This window comes from Myxocyprinus asiaticus, chromosome 29 (assembly GCF_019703515.2).
Source record: "Myxocyprinus asiaticus isolate MX2 ecotype Aquarium Trade chromosome 29, UBuf_Myxa_2, whole genome shotgun sequence".
NCBI classification, from domain to species: domain Eukaryota; kingdom Metazoa; phylum Chordata; class Actinopteri; order Cypriniformes; family Catostomidae; genus Myxocyprinus; species Myxocyprinus asiaticus.
This window is the reverse complement of record NC_059372.1, coordinates 12,987,028-13,014,625: the sequence shown is the minus strand read 5'-3', so window position 1 is coordinate 13,014,625 and position 27,598 is coordinate 12,987,028. Positions and strand designations below refer to the sequence as shown.

General features: G+C 39.6%; 1 protein-coding gene across 1 annotated transcript in view; it reads left to right on the top strand.

Annotated features, from left to right (window-relative positions):
• Positions 1 to 27,598, top strand: part of LOC127419896 (plexin-A1-like) — a 289,863-nt gene that overhangs the window by 46,097 nt on the left and 216,168 nt on the right. Inside the window, exon 3 of the mRNA XM_051661705.1 lies at positions 19,906 to 20,088. Coding sequence (XP_051517665.1) covers positions 19,906 to 20,088 — 183 coding nt within the window. The remainder of the gene's footprint in view (positions 1 to 19,905; positions 20,089 to 27,598) is intronic.

The window sequence follows — 27,598 nt, the reverse complement described above, 5'->3', positions numbered from 1 at the left end:
AATTCTACATAATGGCACCTCTCTGTCTATTTCCATGTAGCATGTGCGCCAGCCTCTCCTCAAACATTTCAGAATTTATGACTGCCATAACAACAGAAACTTTAAAAAGTTACAGGTCACCTTCCGTGCCAGATGCAAGCTGGGTTTCAACGATCTGAATTGTGCCCATAAAAAATGAAATGGAAAAAACAAAACAATCAAATTAGCATTGCTAATGAGCCTTTCAGTGTTCTCGGGTGATATTAAGGAGCACAAAAGTAGCACAGCTACACAACAACAATACGCATTGACACATTCGTACATATTCGTAAAAGCACGAAATGCGAATCGCCCTTTCAGGTAAACATTGCACAATGCATTATTGTTGAGTGGCTCTGTTTCCTCTTTTTAAAATTTTAGCTGATTTTGTGTACGCTACTGAGACAATTGATTATTTAACTGATGAACGAAAATACACCAGGACCAGCTTCTCACTCTTGGCTCTTTTGCATAATTGCATTTATCGCTTATCTCTGTAGATCACTTGGCTGGTGATTTTGATTGCCAGCAGTTTTCCTTCTAGTGTTGAGTTCCCCTTTTTTTCAGCAGACTGATGGCTGAAAGATTTTCTGTCTTGTCTTTTAATCTCAGTTCCTATTGAAAACATCCATAATGAAAGACTTTGTGATTAAATCATGACATTGAATATCATTTGCTTGCTGTTAGTATTCATTTTAGTTCTTTGGACTCCCCAAGGAGCTGCTCAAGTTAATGATAGAACAAGTCCATGTGGGAGCTCTTCATGGACAGGAAAAAAAAAGATATTGTACTGGATTACATTTTAATGGCTTCCCATCTGTGCATCCTTCCCTGTAGAGTATTGATCAGAGATGACTGGATATTCAAAATCATATAGATGAAACCATATCCACCCCAACAACAGCCTTTGGCCTAATTGTTTTTCCATAATATTATTTATTGTGATTTGGAGCACAGGTTTGAGATTAAGGAACCCCTCCAGAGATATAACCATAAAGAAGGGGAACAAAGAAAGAAAATGGACCATAAATATCCATTCATAAGGTATGGGTAACTAACTAGGGCTGGGCGATCAAATATTCATGCTATATTTGTGGTAATTTGTTATGCTGCTTATTTGGCCTGTTATGTTAAAGAGCAGTTTATGTTAGAATAGTTTTTCGATCCGTATTGCGCCTTGTGAGAATGAGTGTAACATGGATGTTTTAATAGTGTCTCTTATTTAAACTATAAGTGTGATTATTTTCCATGAAGGAGTTCATACTGGCCCAAACAATGAATCAGTTTGATTGCATAATGACTAATTTTTCATGTATTAAAATGTTTTTGTAAAAATACATGTGGGTAATCATTGCTGTTTATTGCTACGTATTGTTATATTAGTTCATATAAAAGAAAGCGATTTAAATATATTCGTTGTGTTCATTTATGAAAAAAAAAAACAATGTGGGAATTTAAAACATATATATATTTCTGGCCGTTTGGTCATGCTAGTTCCTTTTGACTGAAGCCATTTCAAAGCATATACATAAATATCGAGACTTAACTGTATATCGAATATCATCAAAAAGCTGAAACATATCAAGGTATAATTTTTGCCCAGTCTTCATGAAAACATGGTGAAAATCTTTGCAGTTCTGCAGAAATTATGCAAAGCTGCATATCCCGATCCATTGTACCCTTAAAATAAACTAGGCTATTCTGATCAAATAAAGCCTTGAGAGAGGCCAATAAAGTGTAGACAACAGTATGAGCTCTCTGTAATGGTAATTTTAAATCAATAAGTCAGCCAGTTAACTGGGTGGTAAGAAAAATGAAAAATGTTGTTTCCTGTGGTGGTGGGCAATGGGATGGATCCAGAGAACATCAGTCTATTTAATATTCCACAAAAGGCTTAAAAACAACCGCATACATAAGCTTGGATAGCCAGTTATGCCTTCTGTGCAGAAAAGAGTGACTTAACTTTAACCAGAATCAATTTCCATGCTGGTCCATGCTGGTTTTGGGCTGGTTGGCTGATCAGCCACTAGGCATGTGTAAAACTACATATTTTCATGAATCACTGGTTGACTAATCAGTCTTAGAAGCCCTGTATACTGCAGTTAGTCTGGTTTCAGGTTCACTTAACCCCAATCTGATTTGTTTCTTAGAATCTGATCTCATGAAAATAACATGACTGTGGTGACATTTTTGCAAAATTATATTACGAGACTGCTTACTCGTATCACGGCATATCATTTTGTGGTGCTTATATGACACTTTTCAGGACTCTTACCCCAGTCATTTGATTCAAAAGTGCAACGCTCTATCAGTTGAGCTACTGCACAATTAGAATGTCCTAGAACAAGCATCAAAATGTAGTTGGTTATGTAATGCAAACATTAAAAGGTATCGCCTTGCAAGTCATGCACTACAGTAAAAGTGTTTTGAAGTCATAAGATAGCATTGTGTGACGAACATGCATTTATGATGTTTATGAGCTGTTAATCTGCACTTTTACTCATGATTTGAGTGAAAGGAAATAAAAGTCATTGTTGTTTTAGCATCTCTAGTGTTCATTTTACCAAGAGACTGCAATGATACGTACAACGAGCCACGTAAAAATCATTTAGCAAAAATTATTTAGCAAAAAGTTTGGTATAGTAATGTGTTTCTGTGATTTTCAGGTTAATGTACTACAAATAAGATTAAAGAAGCAAATTTTGAGAGATTACCGTAATTTTGTTAGCACACTAGAGATAATAGACAAACTAGTCAACTACGTATTGACTGGTTGGACTACTTGTTGACTAGTTTACCATCATTACCCATCTCTTTCAACCAACACAGTGTTTCCAGTGAAGATAAGTGATTTAACAAGGTTGGACATCACAGTTTACAGTGATTTTGCCAAGTAAAACATGTTCCTGGATCAGCATCTTTGTTTGTCCCGGAACAACATCTCAATCAACCAATCAGATTGTTGAGGTTAGGGTTAAGGCCAGTCTTAGGGCTGGTGTTGGGGCTTTATAGGCATGAACAACATGCCTATCAATCTATCAATACCTTTTTATTTTAGGGGTAGGTTAGGGATAGGGTAGGGACTATATTTGTTTGACTGAAAGGTTGTTACAGGACCAACAAAAGAGATTAATCCATTAACATGTCGTACTTGGCAACATCACGGTCAATGGTCTTTTGGGCAATGGTCACTGCCATAATCTTGTGATTTCTACAGATAAAAACGTACTTCATCATTATAAATTATGGCCAGCCACTTTTGGTAAGCAAATTTCAGAGTATAACTAGCATGACCTGGAAAGAAAGATAGTGAACCACTTTTGAAAGGACAAAGCTATTTCTCATTCCTGGCACCTCAGCCCAAGCTGGGAAGCCAAAGGGAATCTCGTTACACCCTGAAGAGGTCACAATGGCTTTTAGAAGTTTGTTTTGTTCATTTCCCCCATAGCTAACTGTTGTACAAGATATTTCTAGCAGGCTTTCTAGCTGGAGTCCATTTGTAATGAGAGGGCGTATGATTAGATGATGGAGCATTGCTGGACAGTGAGGTCAGAGGTTCCAGGAAAATATCAAATGTTTTGGATGCATAATGAGAGTTGGATGTCCTCTTTGGTGCTGTCACAATCTTGAAGGGCTTTTAGTGGGTGGATCCAGCTAGTAAAACCGAGAAAAAAATCTTGCTAATGGAAAACAACAGTTACAGATCCAAATTCCAAAATGACTCTGCGTTTTGTTCAAGTGAGTGGGAGACAGTTTACTTTATAATGGTTTAACTATTTGCACTGTAAAGGCTTTGTTGATTGTGTGTTTGAATAGACTTTATTTTTGAGTCAAGTTCTTTCATCTGTTTTCGTTCATTTAAAGCCCTGATTTACATTTGGGAGACATTTGCTGGTAACCATCATTTCAGTAGTTCACAGTTAATGTAATCCTGTATTAAGGATAGTGTAAACAAGTGTGGCTCACTGTCCGGGGTGAAGGGCTCGAGGCTTGAGACTTGACCCGAGCTCGAATACCCTCCGGACTTGATTAGTATTGATGGAAGAGATAGGAGGAGATGGGGAGGTGGTGGGATGCCGGAAACTCTCAGTGCTACGTAGAAGTAAGCAGCCTTACTCTGGCTGTGTGATTGGTTAGATTAAATGAACTTGCTCCTCCCGAACCTTGTTAATAAAACTACATACAGTACATTTAGCAAATGAGCCTGTAGATGCAATTTGATTCTTTCATTGATATTTTCCATGACTCTCACAAAACGGATTTTGTTTGTTGTTTGGTTCTTCCATTTTACCACCAAATGGAGCGTGGCTTACCAGCTAGACCTGGTCCATATGCAACCAGCATAATGACTGATAGCCGCTAGGTGGTCTGAGCATAGTTAGCTTTTTATGGTCAGCATTTCGAGCACTGTAAACGAAACATGCTTTAGGTTCACATTCATAGAATTTAAACAAGTTACTATAGAAATCAAACCAAAGGGCTGAAAATCAAGTTTTACTGAAACGGACTGCCTTGCATTGCCGCATAAAAGTGAAGTACTATTGTAGAATAATAAAAATAATAAATGATTAAAAGCTAAGTGTGTAACTTTTTCAGTGTTAAAATACTTTTCTCCGATCTCAGTTAAATATGCATAGACAACTATAAGTAATATGGCAAAATCGCCTCAAGCAGTGTTGTGAGTTTGGGGACTATGTGTTGCTTATTTGATTAATGGCATATTACAGGAGTATTATGGAAAGCTGCTTGAAAACGTAAATTTTTGCAGTTCCATTTGGTGGCACTAGTGGTGCAGAAATTACACACTTTAGCTTTAATTAAAGGAGCACTGTGCAATATATTTTGGTTACAATTAACAAAAGTTAATTATTAGGTGAGTACATAAAAAAAGTGTTAAAAACCCTGTACTTGTCTTACCCTGATTCACTATGTTAAGCCTTCAATAATTATTTTTATTTAGAGCTGTCGGATTTGGTGCGAAATCGCAGGCTTACGTCATTCAACTTTGCGTGTTTATGTCATGTCCATAAACTCAGAAAAGAAGCTCCGGCTGTGTCGCAGTGTGTGTGCTGCCTGGGGAAGCTATAGCGGTTCAGTCAGTCGCAGTTCTGGGTAGGGATGCACCAGCTGTGCGTAAGGTCTCACTTAAGTTGGGATGTAAAGTTCACACTAAGGGCTTAGTAACTACTAGTTAGATAGTAACTAAGTCAGTACTTAATTTGGTTACACCACCTGTTCCTAAGGCAAGATTTAACTAGTAGGTCGTAAGCTCTCCGTAAAGTGATGCGTAGTCGCATAATATGATGTTTACTTTCACTGATCCAATAAACAGCCTTCAAATTTGTACACAGAAGTGTCAAAAAGCAGTGAACTTCAATTTGATCTTGTTACGGTTGATGTTCAAACCATGTTTGCTCACTTAACTGTCAGCTGTAATAAATTATATCCCCATTAAAATACGATAAGTAATAAAAGTAGTTTTGATAAATAGTATATTTGCCCTGTGTAAATAACAATGTATAGGAACTGTATCTAAAATAAATAAGGGTTGATAAATAAATACTAATACAACAGTTGGAAAAATAGACATTTATTCATTTTAATATCCTATATATATTTTGAATGTGTTGAAAATTGACACCGGGTGACGCACTCTGAAAACTGCACCGTAGAATGGTTTTATGCTGAAGAGCCGCTTAAAAGTACGTTTTTTCCTCTCTCGTAAATGTAAACGAGTGTAAATGTCAACATCATACTGTATGTCGACAGGACTGAAGCCTGTCATGCAAAACATGAGCTCATTGATGTCATAAAATATCAGTCTGCATTTTTTATTCCAACAGTTACTCCTGGTCGGAGGCTGCCGTAAATATTTAGTTCATACGTAGGGTTACGTCCTACCTAAGTTTAATGGTGCAACTCTCAAATATTTAGTAGTGCGTAAATTGTGACTTAGTGCCCATTTACGCCACAACAAGGCCAAGTTGTAACATACGTATAGCTGGTGCAACCGGCCCTGGGACAGCAGCGGCAGGACATTGGTTTCCTGATGCATGTATATGTGTTAACTGTTTGGTGAATTTGTTTACTTACTGTAAGGCTTGGATATGTTTTCTGGTAGGATTGTTGAAGCTTATATTAGTTGTCATGCTTTAATGAATCAAACATTACTCATGTGTTTTTAATGATCACGATGTGTGTAGTAGGCGACACTTTCCTGTGAAGTTACTGTAACAATGAGTATTATATAGTATTTTTATTGCCATCAGTCCGTTGAACAGCAAGCTGAACATTATGTTAGACTGATCAAGGCATTTTAGCATAATGCTGTTAAAAACCCTTATGCAGTTTGTTGCTTGGTAGCTTGCAGACGCCCCATGCTGTCTTGGAGTGCCGTTTCCAGACTGCTCCTTGAACGGGTGTCAAACGACAGACCCATATTCTCTCAAAGTTATGTTGTCATTATGGCCTTGTTGTGGAGGAGAACTGGCTCAGCGGGGCCTCTACGGCTACCATAGAGCCACTGAATGGAAACTAATGAAATCGCTCATTGCTTGCTCATGTACTGAAACACACACACACACACACACACACACACAAAACAGAGAAGTAGCAGCACATATCTCATTACTCTGTTGCTGTATGAGAATGCCTTGTGAACACAAATTCTTTTCAGCAGGAAATGCAGCTATGCAGCTTGCTACTCTGGGGAGAAAGTATGCATCTGTGCTGTAATTGGATTAGTGTTTATGGGATGCTTAATTTTAGATTATGTAGATTATAATCTGATGCTTTTGCTGAAACAACGTTAAAAGCCTCTGATAGGCTTCATGAGCTTATAGATCAGACTGCTGAGAACTATGGCACACACGCAAATGATGTAACGTTCAAATGTGTACAAGTTACTACATGGAATACTTTTCAGTTAGTTTAATAGTTTCTTATTCAGTTATATGCATTATTTATGTTTTAAGTATCTTCTTATTTTCACCATGCACTTATAAATGTTCAAGTTTTAAAATATTATATATTGCAAAGATTATAAATTGAGATGAAGAGCAATGGAGTCTGTGTCGTGATCAACACTATATACTGTATATATATATATAGGTTTTAGTAAACTTAACATCTTCGGCAAAACTTAAAATTAATATATGATGTGGCCTTTAGAAACAAAGTATCCTTAGATTTTTTTAACAATATATGACATTTCACACTATTTGACAGTTTCTGGTTTAACCTAGAAAAAAGTGACAAAACATTAGGATGAAATACAAAACATTCAATTATCACATACTTTTCTTGGTAAGTAGACATTTTTCATGTCTTGTTATTTGTATTGTGCCATTTAGCAGATGCTTTCTGGTCATGTAGCAGATGCTTTCTTTTGTTCTTGATGTTTTTTTTTTTTTTCATGCTTAAATGTTAACAACCCTTAGACAAACTGAGATAACTCACACATACACACACACACACACACACACACACACACATGTTGGTGCGGTTATCCTTATGAGGACTCTCCATAGACATAATGATTTTTATACTGTACGAACTATAGATTCTATCCCCTAACCCTCACCCTCACAAAAACCGTTCTGCATTTTTACATTAAAAAAAAAAACATTGTTTAGTATGTTTTTTAAACGACACTAGAAATGGTTATAAACCATATTTATAGCATAATACCCTTGTAATTGCCAGTTTGTAACCTAAAAAAAATTCCTCGTAATCCCCAGCCCCCCCCCCCCCCCCCCCACACACACACACACAGACCTACACAAACACATTGACTCACAGTGTGTAAGCCCATGTGTGTCTCAGCACAGGTTTAGGTTCACTGAAATCTTAAGGGGGAACGATCTGGCAGGAAGTAGCTCAGTAATGTTGAGAAATTGGCCTAAGTTGCATTTCCTACCTAGCACATTAAGACTAAGAGCAGCTGCTTTCAATGGAAGCTCTGAAAAGCCTGACGTCTGAGCATGCCAAACATACGTGTGATCTGCAGTACAAGGATGCAAATCATGCAGCATCAACAGGTTGTTTCTCATGAGAGACAGTGCAGACTTTGGGATGCTGTGCCAAACTCTTTGTTCCATTATCCTAATCTGAACCGTATGTGGAGGAGTAGAGCTCACTGCTCTCAGATCAGCACAAAACGGGGAATGTTCCACAGAATATACTGACAAACTGGATGAATCTTATGAAGAACGTGTCCAGGTCATCTTTTACCACAAAATCAACAAGACAAAAAAGTTAGATTGTAAATAACTACATGAAGATCTATTACTAAAATGTATTATGTTAGTTCTTAAGTGCACTTTTCAGTTATCCACACAGTTTTTCTATTTGATTACTTAAGAATTCTGGATGGTGTAACGATGCTGGCAGTGATGATGACGAAGACAATGTTGTGAAGATGAAGAACCCAAGTGCAGTTTATTTACAAACGTGATAACCAATAACCCTAACTATAACTGTGAAACATAAACATTAACTTGACTATAAACTTGACTAGACTTGAAAACACAACCAAAGTTACATGCAGCATTCAATACTTGACAACTAGACAATGCAAACATGAGGGCTTAAATACAAGACATGGGAGAACATAAACCAATGAACAAACAGAACTCATAACAAGCTAATTAAACAATAAACCAATGAAAACTTGACACATGAACATGGAGGGAAAACAGGAATCACATGACAAGGGAAACAGGAACTAAACATTTCAAAATAAAAGACATGAATCAACAAAATACACATGACATATCCCCCCCACTAAGGGGCGGCTCCTGACGCCCCAACACATAAACAATCACATAAAACATGACATAAATTCAAGTTCTGTAGGGAGCTGGGGGGGGGGGTGTCTTGAGGTGTGGGGCGTGGCGAGAAAGGGCGAGGGGCATGGGACCAGGGCAGAGTCCGTGGGGGCTGGAGCCATGAGAGGCTCGAGGGGCGGAGCCATGGAAGGCAGAGCCGTGAGAGGCTCGAGGGGCGGAGCCATGGAACTTGGTGCCCGGAGAGAGCCGAAGTCTCGAAGGGCCAGTGTGAAGCCGATGGCAGGGAGGACCAAGGTGGTGCTTGAGGCTTGGAGGAGCAAGGCGGAGCTGGGGGATTGGAAGACTGAGGTGGAGCCGGTGGGACTGAGGACCAAGGTGGATCTGTAGGGAAGAAGGTCCCCAGTGGAGCTGACAGATCGGAGGGATGAGGCTCAGCCAGAGGATCAGAGAGCCAAAGCAGAGCCAGGTGACTGACAGACCAAGGAGGAGCCGGAGGGACGAGGGACCCCGGCAAAGCCGACAGGCTGAAGGACCACAGTGGAGCTGAGGGAATGCAGAGCAGAGGCAATGTTGAGGGACTGAAAGGCCAAGGCAGAGTCCAGGGCTCGGAGGGTCCAGGTGAGGTCGGAGGGTTGAAAGTTCCCCTTGCCTGCTCAGGAGAACTAAGGGTGGGTACAAGGGCGGGAACCATCTCCATGTCCAACTGCTCAGATGTGGGCATGACATGGCATGGAGCAGACTCAGGCGTGGCTGTGACATGGCATGGAGCAGGCTGAGGCGTGGCTGTGACATGGCATGGAGCAGGTTGAGGCGTGGCTGTGACATGGCATGGAGCAGGCTGAGGCGTGGCTGTGACATGGCATGGAGCAGGCTGAGGCATGGCTGTGACATGGCATGAGCAGGCTGAGGCATGGCTGTGACATGGCATGGAGCAGGATGAGGCGTGGCTGTGACATGGCATGGAGCAGGATGAGGCGTGGCTGTGACATGGCATGGAGCAGGATGAGGCGTGGCTGTGACATGGCATGGAGCAGGATGAGGCGTGGCTGTGACATGGCATGGAGCAGGCTGAGGCGTGGCTGTGACATGGCATGGAGCAAAAGATGGCGCTAGCTCAGCGACCATGACTAGGAACTCTGACTTGGTGGCCATGACGTGGAACTCTGGCTCGGCGGCTGCCATGACGTGGACCTCTGGCTTGGCATCCGCCTCCCCCACAGTGAACGTGGAACCAATGATCTGTAGGATGAGGTCGATATATTGAGCCAGGCTGAGGGAACTGCGACCACCAGGCATCAAGGAGGAGATCGGCTCACTTAACCCCACCCTAAAAATTTCCTTGAGGGCGACCACATTAAAATCCACCTGGCTGGCCAGAGTGCAACAGTCCTCTACGTACTTCTCCAGGGGACGATTCCCCTGACGTAGCCATATGAGCCGAACTGCTGGGTTCATTATTCGGTCAAGTATTCTGTAACGATGCTGGCAGTGATGCTGGCAATGATGATGACGAAGACAATGACGTGAAGATGAAGAACCCAAGTGCAGTTTATTTACCAACGTGATAACCAATAACCCTAACTATAACCGTGAAACATAAACATTAACATGGACTTGACTTGACTTGACTTGACTTGAAAACACACCCAAAGTTACATGCAACATCCAATACTTGACAACTAAACAATGCAAACATGAGGGCTTAAAGACAAGACATGGGAGACCATAAACGAATGAACAAACAGAACTCATAACAAGCTAATTAAACAATAAACAAATGAAAATGTGACACATGAACATGGAGGGAAAACAGGAATCACATGACAAGGGAAACAGGAACTAAACATTTCAAAATAAAAGACATGAATCAACAAAATACACATGACAGATGGCCTGTCTTAGATTTTTTTGATGTTTCTTCTTTTCATAAGTTTTATTTTCCTTTCTTGATGTTTCTTTTTGTGCATATTTCTCTTCTAGTTGTCATTACTTCAATGCACTTGGATGTTTAACTTTTTAATTTGTTTGTAATTTTCATTATTCTCAATAATGATTCTCATTAGATTATTATTATTGTAATACAGTTATGAAAACCATCCTGAATACAATTATTTTTTATTTATTTAATAAATATATCATAAATTAAAGGCAGTAAAACAAATACTACCATGATGCATTTAATATTTTGCTATTATAATATATATATATAATTATTAGTTTTCTATATTGTAATTAGATTTATTTATTTATTTTGCATTATGTAATGCAAGACAATTTGTGTATGTACATGTGCTTAACTGTCATGAATATAATGTCACAATGCAATACATTTAGGTATAAACAATAGATTTCATGATATTTTTGTGAAATACAGTTTTTTATTTATTTAATTTTTTTTTATTTTAGGGTGAAATATGACTTGGACATGTTTTTAACAGTAAAATTCACCTAAGTTACAAAAACACTTCACTTTTTGCTGTTTCACTCTCTACTAAATCAAGTTTATGGTGATTTACAGACGGCTGAAATGCATTTATCTCTTAAGCCAAGAGTCAGTCTTCTGTCTGGAGTTCAAATTCATGTGTGAGAAAGAAAGAGAGACGGGAAGAGAGAGATAGTTCTGTGCATGTGTGCTGTGGTCTGTGCCAGATGCCATAGGGCCGAGCACAGGTCATGGGCAGCCTCATAATCAGGCCTCTGTATGCTGCTTGGAAATGTGTTTGCGTTGTGTGGAGCTGGTATGAGAGATGTGTATGTGTGAGTGTGAAAAAGTCATTGTCTGGGGTGCGTGTGCAGTGTCAGGTCATTGAAGAGGGGATATAAACATCTGTCCCACAGCTTTTGCCTGCTGCTGGTTAAATGACACAAGCATACATAGCGCAATAGAAGCACTCATAAGACATTAGCACATGTGCCAAGCTCAGTTGCTTGAAATTTTGCACTTGCTTCCTTCAGTTTGCTCTTTTTTTATACACGGCATAAGATGACACAGGCCCATGAAATGTTTATGGTCTGTCTGATGCAAATTGATCACAAAAATGGCACAAGCTTGCTGAAATGGGCTGTTCAAGTTTGATAGGATGTACACAATTTCCGGAAGTCAGGTTTTTTTAAAGGAAAACAATTTTTTGCAGGTTGCCAGTCTGCTACATTGAGCACTGCCAAAGAAGTGCCCCCATAGTGTAAGATGGTACCCCTCAAGGGAGTTGCTAACTCTGTTGAGCTCCTATCTGTGTCTGTTCTGCTGCTATCCAACAGAGAGAAGCAATAACACTAAAATTACTAAAGGAATTAAATAACACCTTCATTAAACATGCAATTGTATTTAATATATAGTCGCCTATTTTTTTTTCAGTATTTAATAAAAGGCTTAATCAGAGTTTTGGTTATGAATTACAGGAACATGCTGACGGATTTCTTCTCTAAAGATCCATCTGATATTCTCATGTTATACTGTTATACTCATAGTTAGGGCTGGGTGATAGGACGATGTAATCGGATATCGACGATGTCTTACAAAGATCCCGATGCCGATTGCGAACAGACGATGATCGACAATATTGGGAAATGGCAAAACCATGGATCATGGAAATTGCCAAATATATTAAACAGTGGCCAGGGTGTGAAACTAGCACCCGCCACTCGCAAAATGCGAGTACGAGGCTGAATCCAGTTTGCAAGCTCCTCGTCCAAATGTATTCCATGCTTGGGTAATTTTGCTCATCTACCCACAACAGGCAGGCGACCTGCTGCAAGACGTCTCGGAGTGACACATGACAAGGAAGGCTGTTAGTCACAAAGACGCGCATTTGAAGAAACACACTTTAATTTATTTTTAAGAACAGACAAAAGAAAAGCCGTCAGTGCTTGTATCTGATTCGCTGTTTGTTCAGAGGTGTGCAGTGCGAGCCTGTCATGTGGAACACACGCATGTTGGTGTGCAGTGCGAGCCTGTCTCATGGAACAAGTGCATGTAAAGAGTTTTCATTCTTTTTTCATTCTTGTTTCATTCGTCTGAAAACTGTTTGCAAGAATAATGTTGTCTGTGAGAATACTGCAAATTATCTCCAATCATCTCGGGAGGTGCTGTGAGTTTAGTTAGCTTTATTTCCACGCCGTTGGCATGCATTGTGAACACAACTATGCAGGTTCAGTAATATATATCTTTGTATTAAAGAAACAAAGACGAAAGTGACTAAATCATAAAATAATACAAGACATGTTCACCTTGAACCTAAAATTCAGTTCCTTTAGGCAGCATTAACTGTATTACCATATCGCAATATAAACACAAATTCGATAAGAATACACATTTGGCAGCATTTATTTTGGGAACACAAGGGAATTTATTAGGCTTTATTATTATGATTATTATTATCTTTACATTTATGATTGTCCTTAGTTCTTAATTTATAGGCTGTTAGTAATTTTCCACCTGGTGTTGTTGACGGATGCTTGCGTGATGGCAAATGGAGCCGTTGGAGATGGTAAATGTTTAAATAAGGTGGTTAAATAAGATTTTTTTTATCACTTTTTTCATGTAGTTTAAAGTGCAATTTAGAAATTTCTTTTATTTATGTTTTTCATGTTTCAATAAATGAATAATTTTTTTAAAGCAAAATTAATAAAGCCAAAAAATTCACCTACCCTCAGCAGGGGGGTTGACAATGTAATCGGATATCGCAATGTTTTTTAAGGCGGTTATCGATAAAATAATTTTTACATATCGCCCAGCCCTACTCATAGGGATATTGGTTGGTTCTAGCACTCTGCACATGTGTCAAGCACTAGGAAGTGTATTCGAGCTTGAAATCGTAATCACCAAGGAAACTACTGTTAAGATGTACAGTGAAAAGGGAGTTACATATTAGTATGTTCTCTCACAAAACAAACTGGATCATGTCAGAAGAGATTGATAAAACCATTGGAGTCTGATGAATTATTTTTATGCTGACTTTATCTGCTTTTTGGAGCTTCAAAGGCTTGATCACCATTCACTTGCATTGTATGGAACTACAGAGCTGAGATATTCTTCTAAAAATCTAATTTGTGTTCTGCAGAAGAAAGAAAATCATACACATCTGGGATGGCATGAGGGTGAGTAAATGATGAGAGAATTGTTATTTTTGGATGAACTAACCATTTAAGAGTTTTGTTTTAGACACATAGAAGCAAACAAATTAGATATCTTTGCATATTACTTTTTTACTCTCAAAGTTTTGTCCGATTTCACATTTAGCTAAATGTCACAAAAACCCGAAATGTGGTTGTTGGTTGGTTTACAGTCAGCCTCTTCCCGTCTAAGTAAGCAGTTCTTGTTCAGAATAAGCTACAAGGCTGACCAGACTTTAAGCCAATAGACAAAAGTCTGGCTATGCAAGATTACATTAGGCATACTACTGACTGACTCATTCACTCTCTCTCTCCATCTTCCTCTCTCAACTCATTTGATAACCTTTCCCTTAAATCACAGTTTTAAGATCAGCACTTAAAGAGGCATTTTAATCTACACTTTTAGTGCCTCAACATTTTAAATCTGCCCAGATCAGTGGTGCACATTTCCTCTCTGTTTTCCGCTGATATTTTCCAGTGCCTCCATGCGGTGAACACCTGCGCTCTCTGCACGACAGAGTCTCATGCAAGACATTATAAAGCCAAATAATAAAGATCACAAGTGTTTTTTTTAGTGCCAAAGGAGGGGATGGAGTGAGAGAGAGAGAAAGAAAGATAGACTGAAAGAGTAGCGGAGGAAGGAAGAGGGAGTCCAGAGGTGATAAAAGGTGAAAGCATAGACTGATATATCGCTCTGCCTTACAGCCAAGCCACAGGGTACAAGACCTGAATAACAGGACCTTTCTAAAACCACAGGGCAAACTAGACATAGCAGGTAAAGTGTATGCATTGTAGGGATAGTTCACCCAAAAATGTAAATTTCTTTATCATTTACTCACCCTCATATCTTTCTAAACCTGTATGGCGTTCACAAAAAACAAGTTTTTGCATCAATTCATGTGGTTTTAAATTGTTTTCTGAAGTAAACGTGCAAGTCAGACGTCATGTTGCATTTTTTAGAAGCCATGTCAAGTTAAAAATAACTTCAACCTTTAGAAATGCGTGTAGAGACACCTGTGTTTTGTTCAATTTGTTGCACTGCGTCTAGCTTTTTTTTTTTTTTTCGCAAAAACTTGTACGGTCTGAACGGCCCCTTACACTGCATTTACCTGGAGTCCCACAGCAACGAGAAGCATTTGCTGTTCATTCCCTAATCATAAGCCTGTTCTTCGTAGCAGCATAAGTGCTTGCTCGAGAGTTTTGAAGTGAAAGTTACCATCTAGTCAATATATCTACAATCAAGCTCTACCAGTTGACCTACAGGTACATCATATCATATTCCATAATCAAATGACAGGTTGACCAACCTACATAAAGACGTTAAGTCCTACTAAAGGACTTTGGATGGAGGGTCAATAGGATTGCTCGATGGAATCAGCTTTATAAATAACACCATTATATAAATCTCAACGATGGCTCATCATTATGGCCATGCTAATATGACGTGTATTTTTAGATAAGCCTCAGATGCTGTGGAAATCTATGATGTTCGCCTGTCTAATGCTGTTAATGCCAGAGAGAGAGCGAGAGGCCTGACTCCTGGCTTGCTGTAGAGCGTGCACCATTAAGACCCAATTAGAGAGCCTCCATTGGCTGTTTGGAAGAAACAAAGGGCAAGCGGCTGAGCCGCAGCATCTCCGCCATCACAAATCAAAACAGGAGGCTGGCAGCCTGCCAAACCTCCACTCATCGCTCTCGTTCTCTTAGGCCATGCATCCAAAGGTTTTGGCAGCCCCTCTTTATCTTCATTTAAGTGCGCCACAATCTACAAACACATTTAAGGACAAGCACACACACATGCATATCAACACAAACACATTTAAGGACAAACAACCACATGCATGCACACACAAACAAACACACCTACTCATACACACATTCATGCCCACTTTGGTACATACACTGGTGGCCAAAAGTTTGGTATAATGTACAGATTTTGCTCTTATGGAAAGAAATTGGTACTTTTATTCACCAAGGTGGCATTCAACTGATCACAATGTATAGTCAGGACATTAATAATGTGAAAAATTACTATTACAATTTTCAAAAAAATGTTCAGAACTTAAACTACTCCAAAGATTTCTCATCAAAAAATCCTCCACGTGCAGCAATGACAGCTTTGCAGATCCTTGGCATTTTAGCTGTCAGTTTGTCCAGACACTCAGATGACATTTCACCCCACGCTTCCTGTAGCACGTGCCATAGATGTGGCTGTCTTGTTGGGCACTTCTCATGCACCTTACAGTTTAGCTGATCCCACAAAAGCTCAACGGGGGTTAAGATCCATAACACTCTTTTCCAATTATCTGTTGTCCAGTGTCTGTGTTTCTTTGCCCACTCTAACCTTTTCTTTTTGTTTTTCTGTTTCAAAAGTGGCTTTTTCTTTGCAATTCTTCCCATAAGGCCTGCACCCCTGAGTCTTCTCTTTACTGTTGTACATGAAACTGGTGTTGAGCGGGTAGAATTCAATAAAGCTGTCAGCTGAGGACATGTGAGGCATCTATTTCTCAAACTTAAGACTCTGATGTACTTATCCTCTTGTTTAGTTGTACATCTGGCCTTCCACATCTCTTTCTGTCCCTGTTAGAGCCAGTTGTCCTTTGTCTTTGAAGACTGTAGTATACACCTTTGTAGGAAATCTTCCTCAAAAGAATGATTGACTGATGAGTTTCTAGAGAAAGCTGTTTCCTTTTTGCCATTTTTGACCTAATATCGACCTTAAGACATGCCAGTCTATTGCATACTGTGGCAATTCAAAAACAAACACAAATACAATGTTAAGCTTCATTTAATGAACCAAATAGCTTTCAGCTGTGTTTGATATAATGGCAAGTGATTTTCTAGTACCAGATTAGCAATTTAGCATGATTACTCAAGGATAAGGTGTTGGATTGATGGCTGCTGGAAATGGGGTCTGTCTAGATTTGATCAAAAATGATTTTTTTCAAATAGCGATGGTGCTGTTTTTTACATCAGTAATGTCCTGACTATACTTCGTGATCAGTTGAATACCACTTTGATGAAATAAAGTACCAATTTCCTTCCGAAACAGCAAAATCTGTACATTATTCCAAAGTTTTGGCCGCCAGCGTACATACCTACTAAGTATACACATGAGTAAGAATGCCTGATGAACACAACTGGGCAAACACACTATATACATTAAATGATGATAGAACTTTAATTTTTAGGTGAACTAACCCTTTAATAGTTGGTCTCTCTGTGAGATGTGCAGTAAAATACTTTGTAGCTAGGTAAACAGGTGTTTCACATCATATCATTAACTATATAATGTTTTCTAACATGGCTGGAGCGCTGTATTGACCAATCAACATCAAGATCCTATCCATTTTATAAACATCATTATGTAATTTTAGGCCTTTATCTCCTGTGTATGTTCTCCCAAAATACCTTGTCTGTCAGGTCTCTGTCTTTCTGGATCAGGCATTTTGTGTCACTAAGACACACTGCCAAATTAACCCTTTGGGACTTCTCTTTGTCTAGATAAGCCCTGCCTCCCTCAATGATCCCCAGTGCTTTCATTGGATGGATAGAGAGAGAGGCAGGTAGAACAGAGAGATGGAGTGATAGAAAAGACAAGTGGATCTGCTGCAAGATCGATCAGATGGTGTAACGATAAGACATCAGGATTACAGATATTCTCAGAGGTGTGTGTGTAAGCAGTGGCAAGCTAGCATCCGACACATTCTTCTTTCCCACTGATCTGTAATGGTCTGTATTTGGTCACTTGAAATCAGGACACATTGAGGTTTATTCTTATTCATCAGCAAAGCAGAATCAACCAGGCATTACACAGAAATATGGTAATAGCTCGGCTCCACAAAAGAGTTCCTTGTGTTTATCAGATGGTACATTTTCTTAATTTGGGGTTTTGAGGTTTATTCTGTCTGGCCTAGAACAGTATTTAGAGGAGGGTCATTGCTTAAGGGAATAGCTCACCCAAAAATGAATGTTCTATCATCATTTACTCACCCTCATGTCAAATTTTCAATTTGGGTTAAATATTCCTTGAAATTCATGAGGCCTGGGACAAATTTATTAAGTTGTGCCCTCTCCTCCTCTAGGTCCATTGAAAAGGCTCTTAGTTGGACCTTAGTTGGTCCCCTTCATCATTTGGCACAGGCCAACATTTCTGGTTGCTCCCCTTGACGACAGCCTTGATTCTCAGGCATCTCCTTCCTGTCAAGCCTGTCAGAGGCGTTTTCAACCCCCTGCGATCTCAGCTGTCTTCCCCTACACATTCTTGAGATATTAAAGATGACAGTCCCAATCCGGCCCAAGAAGCTGTGTTAAATCGTGTAAACATGTCTGTGTCTCTTAAAACCCTGCTCCGAATCTAGAGACTTGTGGGAGGGAGTGATAAGATTCCTTCTAGGGTCAGGACACCCTTTAGGCGTCACCTCCCTTCCACTCCTATTGAAAACATTTATCCCGGATCCATTCCTTCCTTGTGTAGCTAGTCCACCTTGCAGCCTTGTTTAGTTTCAAATGCATAGTTCCCTCTCCTTTTTGCACTAAAACGAGGCTGTAATTTGAAGACAAAAGAAAAAAAGGAAGACATTTGAAAAGAAACAGAAGGCGCCAGAATTGGAGAACCTCTATGATAGATATGCATCATTGCCCATTGTGGTCACTGGCCATGGGTGGTTACCCTGTTATTTCCGTAGTTCAGGATGCAGAGTAGGAGGTGGGAGGGATACATTCCTGCAACATTTGTTGATACTTGGTTGACAATTTGAGTAAATTGTTTTATTTATTTATTAGTAAACCTGTGTACATTGCATTTCCCCAATGGTTTCTAAATGAACGTACAGGGAGCACTGCCATTCTCAAGGTTGAATTTATCCACTCTGTCCACGCTATTAGCTGTATATTGTCCCCAGGACTTTGTCTTTGCTAGCACTTTTTAAGCTAGCGTAAGTGGTATTTCCAGCATCATTGGTTGGCTTACATTTAACCGCCATTACCAGCATCATTAACTCTGCCAACATAGATAATGTTACCTCATCTAACTGAATAACACCTAGTGGCAATAACTGCAAATATTGAGCAACAAACATTTTCTCCCCAAAGATTATCCTTGCACCATAAGCACACCTTTTACGTGAGTACAGGCCTACTGTAATTACAGTATTGCAGTACTGGTACACAATGGCTGGTGTAACCCAGACAGTCTCTAACCTTTGGTATGCTTTTGCTCCCTTTGTCTTCCCCTTCATTTTGTTTTCATCCAATCCCCTTTTGCTCATTCTATTTATGCTAACCCGGATGAGCCCCCAGGGTTATAGGGAAGGACAGGCTGTCTTGTGTTGTAGGGCACAACTCTGGACCGCAATAGGCTACAAGGCTGAATATCCTTCCCACTGCCTGGAACGGGTCATCCTTGGCAGCATTGGCACCCCTCACTGAGTGAGGAATGAGGGGCACTATTGGGCAGCATTGTGGGGCAGTGGGGGTCATGGCCACTTTTGTCTCTGCTAATGAGCCCAGTCTGTCGGCCAGAGCGGGGAGGACCTCTCCTGGGACTCTTTACATTTTGTGTGGTACGATTAGGGATTGTGTATGTGTAAGGCATTAAATGTGTTTTGAATTGTCAGGCATTGTGTGCGTGTTTGTGCGACATTTGGTGGTGGCTGCGTCTACATTAGCAGTATTTTCATACAATGGACGAGCTGAGAATTATTTTCCCTTAGGTCCTCTATATTTTCAGACCATTCCTCTACCAGCACAAGCACAGGAACTCATCCTGCAATATATCCTGATGAGTGTGAGCCTCTGGCTGATTCATTAGCACATAAAATACAGTATATGGCCTTTAATGACCCAGAGGAATATTGAGGAATGGATTGGTAGTGTAGAACATTAAGATGAGCAAAAATGCCATACATGTCGCCATTGCAATGAAACTCTCCCACTCACTAACTACTTGTTGAATTTGCCCTTTTTCCTCTCTCTTTCTCCACAGCCTCTGCAAATAGATGACAACTTTTGCGGCCAGGACTTCAACCAGCCTCTTGGGGGCACCACCACCATCGAGGGGATTCCACTATTTCTGGACAAAGACGATGGAATGACCTCCGTGGCAGCATACGACTATCGTGGGCAAACCGTAGCCTTTACCGGCACTCGTAGTGGCAAGATGAAGAAGGTGAGTCGCATGGTACAGCTTTGCTTGCTTTTTATTGAGATACTATTGTAGATGTTTATTTCAGATCTGACACAGGTGTTCGTGAAATATTTGGAGTAATGTATTTGTTGGACAGAGGTAATGTTGCTGTTCAAAGGACAACATTTGACCTGTGAGTTTTTAATATACAACGTATATGCTGGGGCTGTTGGTAATATTTTTTCATGAGGGAAATTGATTGTATTACATGAAATATTTCTTACAAAAAACTATTGTGGCAGCATCATGGTACAGTAATTGTACTATATGGTAATACCATGGTACTTTGAAATATTACTTTGATATTGAATGAATACCATAATATATCATGGTATTACATATATGATGCTCCAAGTTATTTTTATGAACACTATGTTATTAGCTTGGCTAATGCCTAAACACTTGATATTACCATGATACTGTTTGTAACTTTTATGTTGGAGATTACCTTTCAAAAATACCATAATACTATGTAAAGCACTCTGAAATGCCATTGCGTATGAAATGTGCTATATAAATAATCTTGCCTTGACTTGCCTACTATCAAAAAACAAACAAAAAACAAAACAAAACAAAAAACCTTGAAAATACCTTGTTTTTGGGCATGTTTTTAATACCATCGTGTTTTTGAAGTACTTCTTTGTATAATTTTATATACCATGGTATATGAATGCTGTAATCAAACAGTGCCACGATATTACCATATGATAGCTTCTATCTCTGAACCATTGTAACGCCACAGTACTTTTTTGTAAGGGCATTTGTAAGAGTGCGTTGGAGTCCTTCCTCATGTCAGACAGAGGCTCATATTCAAATTCTTGCAAGCGAATGTGTCTGACTACATCTACACTCACACATAATTCTTACCAACACACACACATGCTAGTGCTGAAGTATGCAGTAACCCTGCCTCATAGTCCTTGTATATGACCCCTGTCTGACGTCTAAACCACTGGCTGGATATAGGTTGCGGTTGGGTGGGGGTGATGAGGGGAGATCAGCGGATGTTGAGTGATATCCCGTGATCAGAATCACATTTCTCCTCTGCCTTTCCCTTCCTGTAGCGGGTCCCGAGCTGGACAGCACTGCCTGTGTCATTAGACAGAAATCAATGGCTCATGAGCAAATAGAGTGTGTGTGTGTGTGTGTGTGTGTGTGTGTGTCTAGGTTCCTAATAAGATAAAAGCTAGAAGGTGTATGTACACAGGTCAGTAGCATAGTCAAAAGCACAGTGATAGAATGCTTAAGCATGAGTCAGTTAATTGAGAGACAATCATGTGTGTGTCTCTTAATAAAGCTCAGTAGGGAACTAGAGTTTTACCAATATTTTTTTTCTTTCTGATTTTTAAGTGTTTGATAACCATTTTGCAGAACCAATGTTTAATTTTTCATCTCTGCTTTTTTAAACAATAACTAAATCATTAGAATATGAACATAAAAACAAAATTCATTATGAATAATTATAATAGTGTTTTGTAAAAATATACATTAATATAATTCAATATATGATTTATGCCATTATATTTATGCAAACGTTTTTGCAATCTAAATAGTTGCAAATTTCTTTTTAGCTTTGTTCTGGGCACAGTTGTTTGCTGTTGAATGCACAGTGGTGTAATTGTGTTATTGGGTGCTATTCTTTAGAGGCCCACCAAATGGTGCCATTTATTGATTCTGTAGACCCATTATTAAAGAACCAATAACCGATTAAGTTGAATAGTGTGAATATCTGTAAAAAATATCAGTCACACTGATTATCAGTCTATTCTGTCCCTTTCCACTGCTGTATCACCCCATCCCCTACTATCTCAACTTACCCAGGCTGGTCCCTTTGCAGAGCTTTTGCCAAGCTCTGTCTGCACTCTCATGGGGTGAGTTGGGTGAGACAAACTAGCTCTGGGGCTTGGGTGTGTATTGGTCCTGGCAGCGCTGTTTTATTGCTATTCATTTAGTGTTAAAGTGTGGGTCTGGCCCTAATGAAATGTAAAGCTGTAGTCTATTGATGTTGGCTCGTTGTAATTCCTCCAGTCTTCTGGTTGTGCTGCAAGGCCTTATTGATTCATCTGTATGAATATACTGTATAATCAGGGGCCTAAATCTTAGTGGCTGCAGACAGCTGGACGAGTAGGTGTGTGTGTGTGTGTGAATGTTGTTTGTGAAGCAAAGACCCACGGCTGCAGCATGCTAGATTGTTTTGTTGTAATTATGTTTTCAGGTTGTCTTTGTCAGTCTCAATTTTTATCTGTCTTTCTCAATAAATTATTTTTGACAGGTGTCAAAAGTTGTCGACAGTTTTTAATGTTCATGGCTGTGAGGTGTTTGAAAATGAAACACCTTATGATAACAGAAGTAGTGATAGACTGATATATTGTCCAGGTGATATTTGGCCATTTTGAGATTATCTGCATCGTTTGACAATTGAAATCTGATTAAATTAAGTTTTTCAGCCTTTTCAAGTATTTTTAGTGAATTTTCATTAAGCAAGTATGGCACTTTTGCATGAATCCTGTTTGCTCCATTTGAGTCTATTAGTCACCTTACTCTAGATATTGGTTCATGTGTGAGAAACATTATGGGTCCTTCCTTTATTATACAGGTGAGTTGCTGAAGGCCATGTTATTTATACATGTATGAATGTATCTATGTATTTATGAGCTGTATTGACTGTCCCTGCTAAGACAAACGGCCCCTGTGGGGCAGGTACACAAGAGGTCAGTGTCAGTGATTTGATAGAATCCATTGTTGGGGTTCAAGGGAGTGAAAATCTCCATAAAAAGCTTCTCATGTTCTGCACATAAATATGCTGGCCTTTCTGATATCACCTGAACTCTTCGTACTCATGCCTCAGCTTGACCGACTCTAAATTGAAGACAACAGCTAATAAAGAAAGAGGAAAATATGCATCAGACGAGACCATATGCTTGCAAGCTGTCTTTCGCTCTGTCCTTACAGTACATCTGAATCAGTGCTGTATGGCAGAGCTAACTTGGCAATTGGCTTCATTGCATGTGGTCAGTTCATAGCAAATCTTTTTGGCCTGGCAGCAACCCTGAGGCTACGGCTCATATGGTGACTGGCAATTAAGGTGTTCGCAAATAACCAACCAGTCGCGTTCATTTGATGTCCACATTCCTGCCTCTGTAGTTCCAATCTGCATGTCACAATGTACTCCGATGTGGCAAGAATATCTCCCTTGAAGAAGCTAAATGTTGGTGGAGGGCTGCAGGTCACTTCTCATTTAGAACGTTAGCGTGGCTAATTAGCATGTTAGTGCGGCCACACGTGTCACCCCCTCCACTGCCGAAATGTCACTTTAATTAAGAAGCATGATTTGATTTGAGCTAATTTGCTGAGCGAATGGTAATTACAGATAACATTTGGAAGCAATGAGCAAGAAGGAAGGCTGGTGGGGGGATCGCGACAGGAAGTGATTTTCCTTGTGGAAATCTCGCCTGATTGAGAACGATTAATGACTGACAACATCTTGTAGTCCTCTGCGGGAACAACGGAAGTCATGATTGGTGGCAGTGATTAGGGAGCATGCAGCAAAGAATGTAACGAATCTTCTGAAGTTTGTTGCGTGGTCATTCACTCCATTATGGTGCGTCACGACTGTGAGGGACAAATCGGAGGGAGACCAAGTGCAGCGTATTAGGATGTTCTAGAAAGTTCTACATCTGTGACGCCATGATTGTTGATTGCGTTATCATTAGGTAACTTTGTGATTGTGTCCTGTGGCTCAGTGGACTTAAGTCAGGGTATCTACCATTCTCACAGTAATGCTGTACCTGTGCCAGTACAGGATCACTATTCATTTTACTCTTTTTCAAACACACACACAGACACGCACAAACACAATAAGTGTCACATCCACCTTCTCTCTTTTATTGGGCACTGTGCCTCATGCTTTTGTCTCTCTCTTCTTCTCTCTCTCAGCCCATATATTTTCAGTGATTTTGTCTAGGCAAACGTACAATATCGTCTTGGTCTTTTGCATACTCTGTTGTGCCCTGACTGAGTTTCAAAACCTCCCCAAATTATAAAATTAAAGCTTCCATCTGCATTCTTTAACTCTGTTCCAAAAACCTTGTAAGCTGCCTACCTGGACAGAATTTTGAGGCATCTAGAGCATTCTTGACACAAAGGCTGTTCCAAATGCTAGGCAGCATTTTGCTACGTACAAAGACACCTATTTTTGGTTAAATTGTAAATTAGTATCGCATATATTCTTCAAAGAGAATGCAATCCCTGAATGGATTGTGATGTGACAAAGATTGTAGATGAAGCTAAATAATTGTTGATTAGAAATATACTTTCATTCAGTTACAAAAAATGTAAAATAGTAAAATGATCAAATAAAAAATTAACTATTTTCACAAGGGCTGGGTAAAAATATTGATTTTCTGATTAATCGTGATCTTAATTTGAACGATCCAATACTGATTCTTGTAAAAATGTCTCTGATTAGCCACTGGCTGGTAAATTTTTTTATTTTACTCCCCAGTGATTGAGTAGTATGGTGGCGAAGAAGTTCATCATGGGGATCCTTTCACAACAAATTAAGAGAAAAAGTTTGGTTTGACTCATTCCGTGCAATGTATGTCTAATGACGAGATCCACGAAATCCATTTGTCATTGAATAATGTCTGTTTCAATACCCTTTCTGCTCTTAAAAACAACAACAAAAAAGAAAAATTTAATTCTAATCACACATAGCACAGATGTGAACTTTTCAAACGGAATCGAATCTGGAAATCTGAGTCAATACCCAGCACTAATTTTCACCTATTATTTGTGTGTGCTTTTTTATGCTTATTTGAGTATCCCACCATTAGCTTAGCAACATGCTAACATCAAACTCTTCAAGTGAGGAATGCTACTTGTGTGTTTTTACTACCTATGAAAAGTGTACAAAATCTGTAACTTCTGAGGTTCGATTTCAGTTAGAGTTCTGCCTTATAAGGCAGCTGTCTGTAGTCACCAGACAGCGAGGTAGGTAGCTTACTTGGAGTTGGAACAGCGCTGCTTTCTTAGTTGTATGTATGCGTGTATAAGAAGTTCTGTGTGACCATTTTAAATGCTGGCAGATGGGTTTGATTGAAAAAGCCCTTGGCTCTGAAGCTCATTGGACATCTGTGTGAGGAAAGTACATTTTTAACCAGGTGTTCGCAGTTTTTTTAGTTTTTTTTTTTAAGTCCTGACTTTGCTCAGAAGTGCCCTTGAGAAGCACTTTACCTGCGAGTCCAGGGGGAAAATCTGTACCCATGAATGAGGCTAAAATTAGCTTGTAATGGATGCCGATAGTATATAATTGTGCTCAGGATATTTCAAAAAAGAAATGCCAATAAACTATCGTCATACAAGCAAAAAGGACTCGTGCAGAATAATACAGCTCAAACAAGCCTGAAATGGTTTACTGGTCTGAGTTGGTTTAAGTTGGTCTCCCAGCCTGGCCAAGCTGGTCTTCTTCTAGTCTAACCTGTCCTTTAGCCTGACCAGCTGAAAAATCCCTGCCAAAACCCCTCTAAAACCAGTCAACAGACCAGCCTGACCATGACCAAGCTGGCAGACTGGCTAAGACCAACAAACCTTTATGGTTTAAGGTGGTTTTTCAGTTTAATAAGCTGTGTTGAATAAATGCATTTGAATAGCAGTTTACACTCACTTCAAACAGTTTATGTGACTTTGTGTCTTTGGAAACCGGAGGCCGGTAATGCTGGAAGTTCTCTCATTTTCTGCCTCAGTTGTTTAATGCTATGAAGAGGTGGTCCTATGACAGCTGTGGATCCAGCGCACAGACATGACTCCATCCCGCAGCAGTAGATACTGTCAAGTAGAACAGAGGGTCAGTGGTGTGTGCAGGCCGGTTGTGCACTCTGGACTATGTGTGTGCGTGTGTGTGTGTGTGATAGTTACCAGATGCCAACAGAGAATGTGACCAGCTACATTCCTGGAGTGCTGCTTGCAAGCTTTCACCACAGCTGTGCCCAGCACAACTGTGCACAACCGTGAAAAACAGCTGCCCACCCAACGGCTAGCACATGGCATCTGCGGCCACCCCTGATGTCAAGCACACTGTCTGACAACTCGAGGTTATTTTAGTTGTAGTGTAATTTTTTTTTATAATTATTTTTGTTTTCTATTTTGTTCAATTCCATTTTTTCCCCCCTCTGACCATTATTTTTTATTCAGTGAATTTAGTTTTGTATTAATGTTAAATGTGTTAACTGAATATCATATTCTGTAAATATGTTTTAATTAGGGATGCACCGATCCGATACCTGGATTGGTATCGGCTCCGATACTGAAGCTTTTAGACGGATCGGGTATTGGTCCGACGAGCCCGATCCAAATACGATACTGTATGTTAGTCATGTTCGTTAATGTCAAGCTCAAAAAATTACATAAAATAGGGTGACCATACATCGTCTTTTTCCCAGAAAAAGAAACCATGCCCAAACGAAAGTGCAAATTTACAGAAGATTTGCATAAAAAATTCCCATGCTTTCGTCCAGGTCGAGATCCGTGGGAAGCAGAATGTATGACATGTAAAGCTGGCACTTATGTATCAGTTGGTAATATAGGTGCAAGTGCTTTTAGAAGCACACATTAGCTCTGCGAAGCATAAAGGGTCAGCAAAAGGTGAAAGTTCATCAGGTAAATTAACAGACTACTTTTTGCGACCAGGTAAAATTGTTATCACATTGATTCATTTTCCATGGCCATTCAAAATAATAGTAATAGTAAATGAAGGTACACGCATGACATCAAATATTTTATTTTAGTACATAGATATTCAAAAATATGTTGGAATTTTTATTTATTTATGTATATTTATGTAATGCTAATAGAGTGTCTTTTTCACTGTATTAAAGTTTGCATTCATAGTAACACTGTTTTGAACCCTATTATTATTTTTAATTCAGTTGGCGTTTTTAGTTTTTGTTAACAGTAATAACACTGTGACAACTGCGCACATGACTCCATCCTGCACCCGCAGCGAAGTGCCGTGGCAGCTGCTCGCTGCTTTTCCTCTGATTGGATCCATCTGTCCATCCGTCACAACAGATATGGCACTCTCATGGCAGGCTGTGGTCAGTCACACACATTAACACTGAACTCTTGATCCATGGAGTGAGGCCTCATGCACTTGCCATACTTTAGGAGCCGTGTTGCTGTACACCCGGCTGCATGGCTCAGTATGCTCACTGTACACTCAGATGAGCTTCCATCAATCACAGAGTCTAGACACTTCAGTTGGACAGGTGATGGAAATAAAAAGACAAGGACGGTATTTACAATAGGTATCCATCCATCCATCCATCCATCCATGGTACATACTGTATATGATGCCTGGTAGTTCATATTGTAATGCATTTATTTTTTCATAAAATTGTAACCACAGTTATAATACATTACAATACTTGCCTATACATGATTACACCTTTAAAAATATAATTATAACACATGATATACCATTAGAAATTTACAT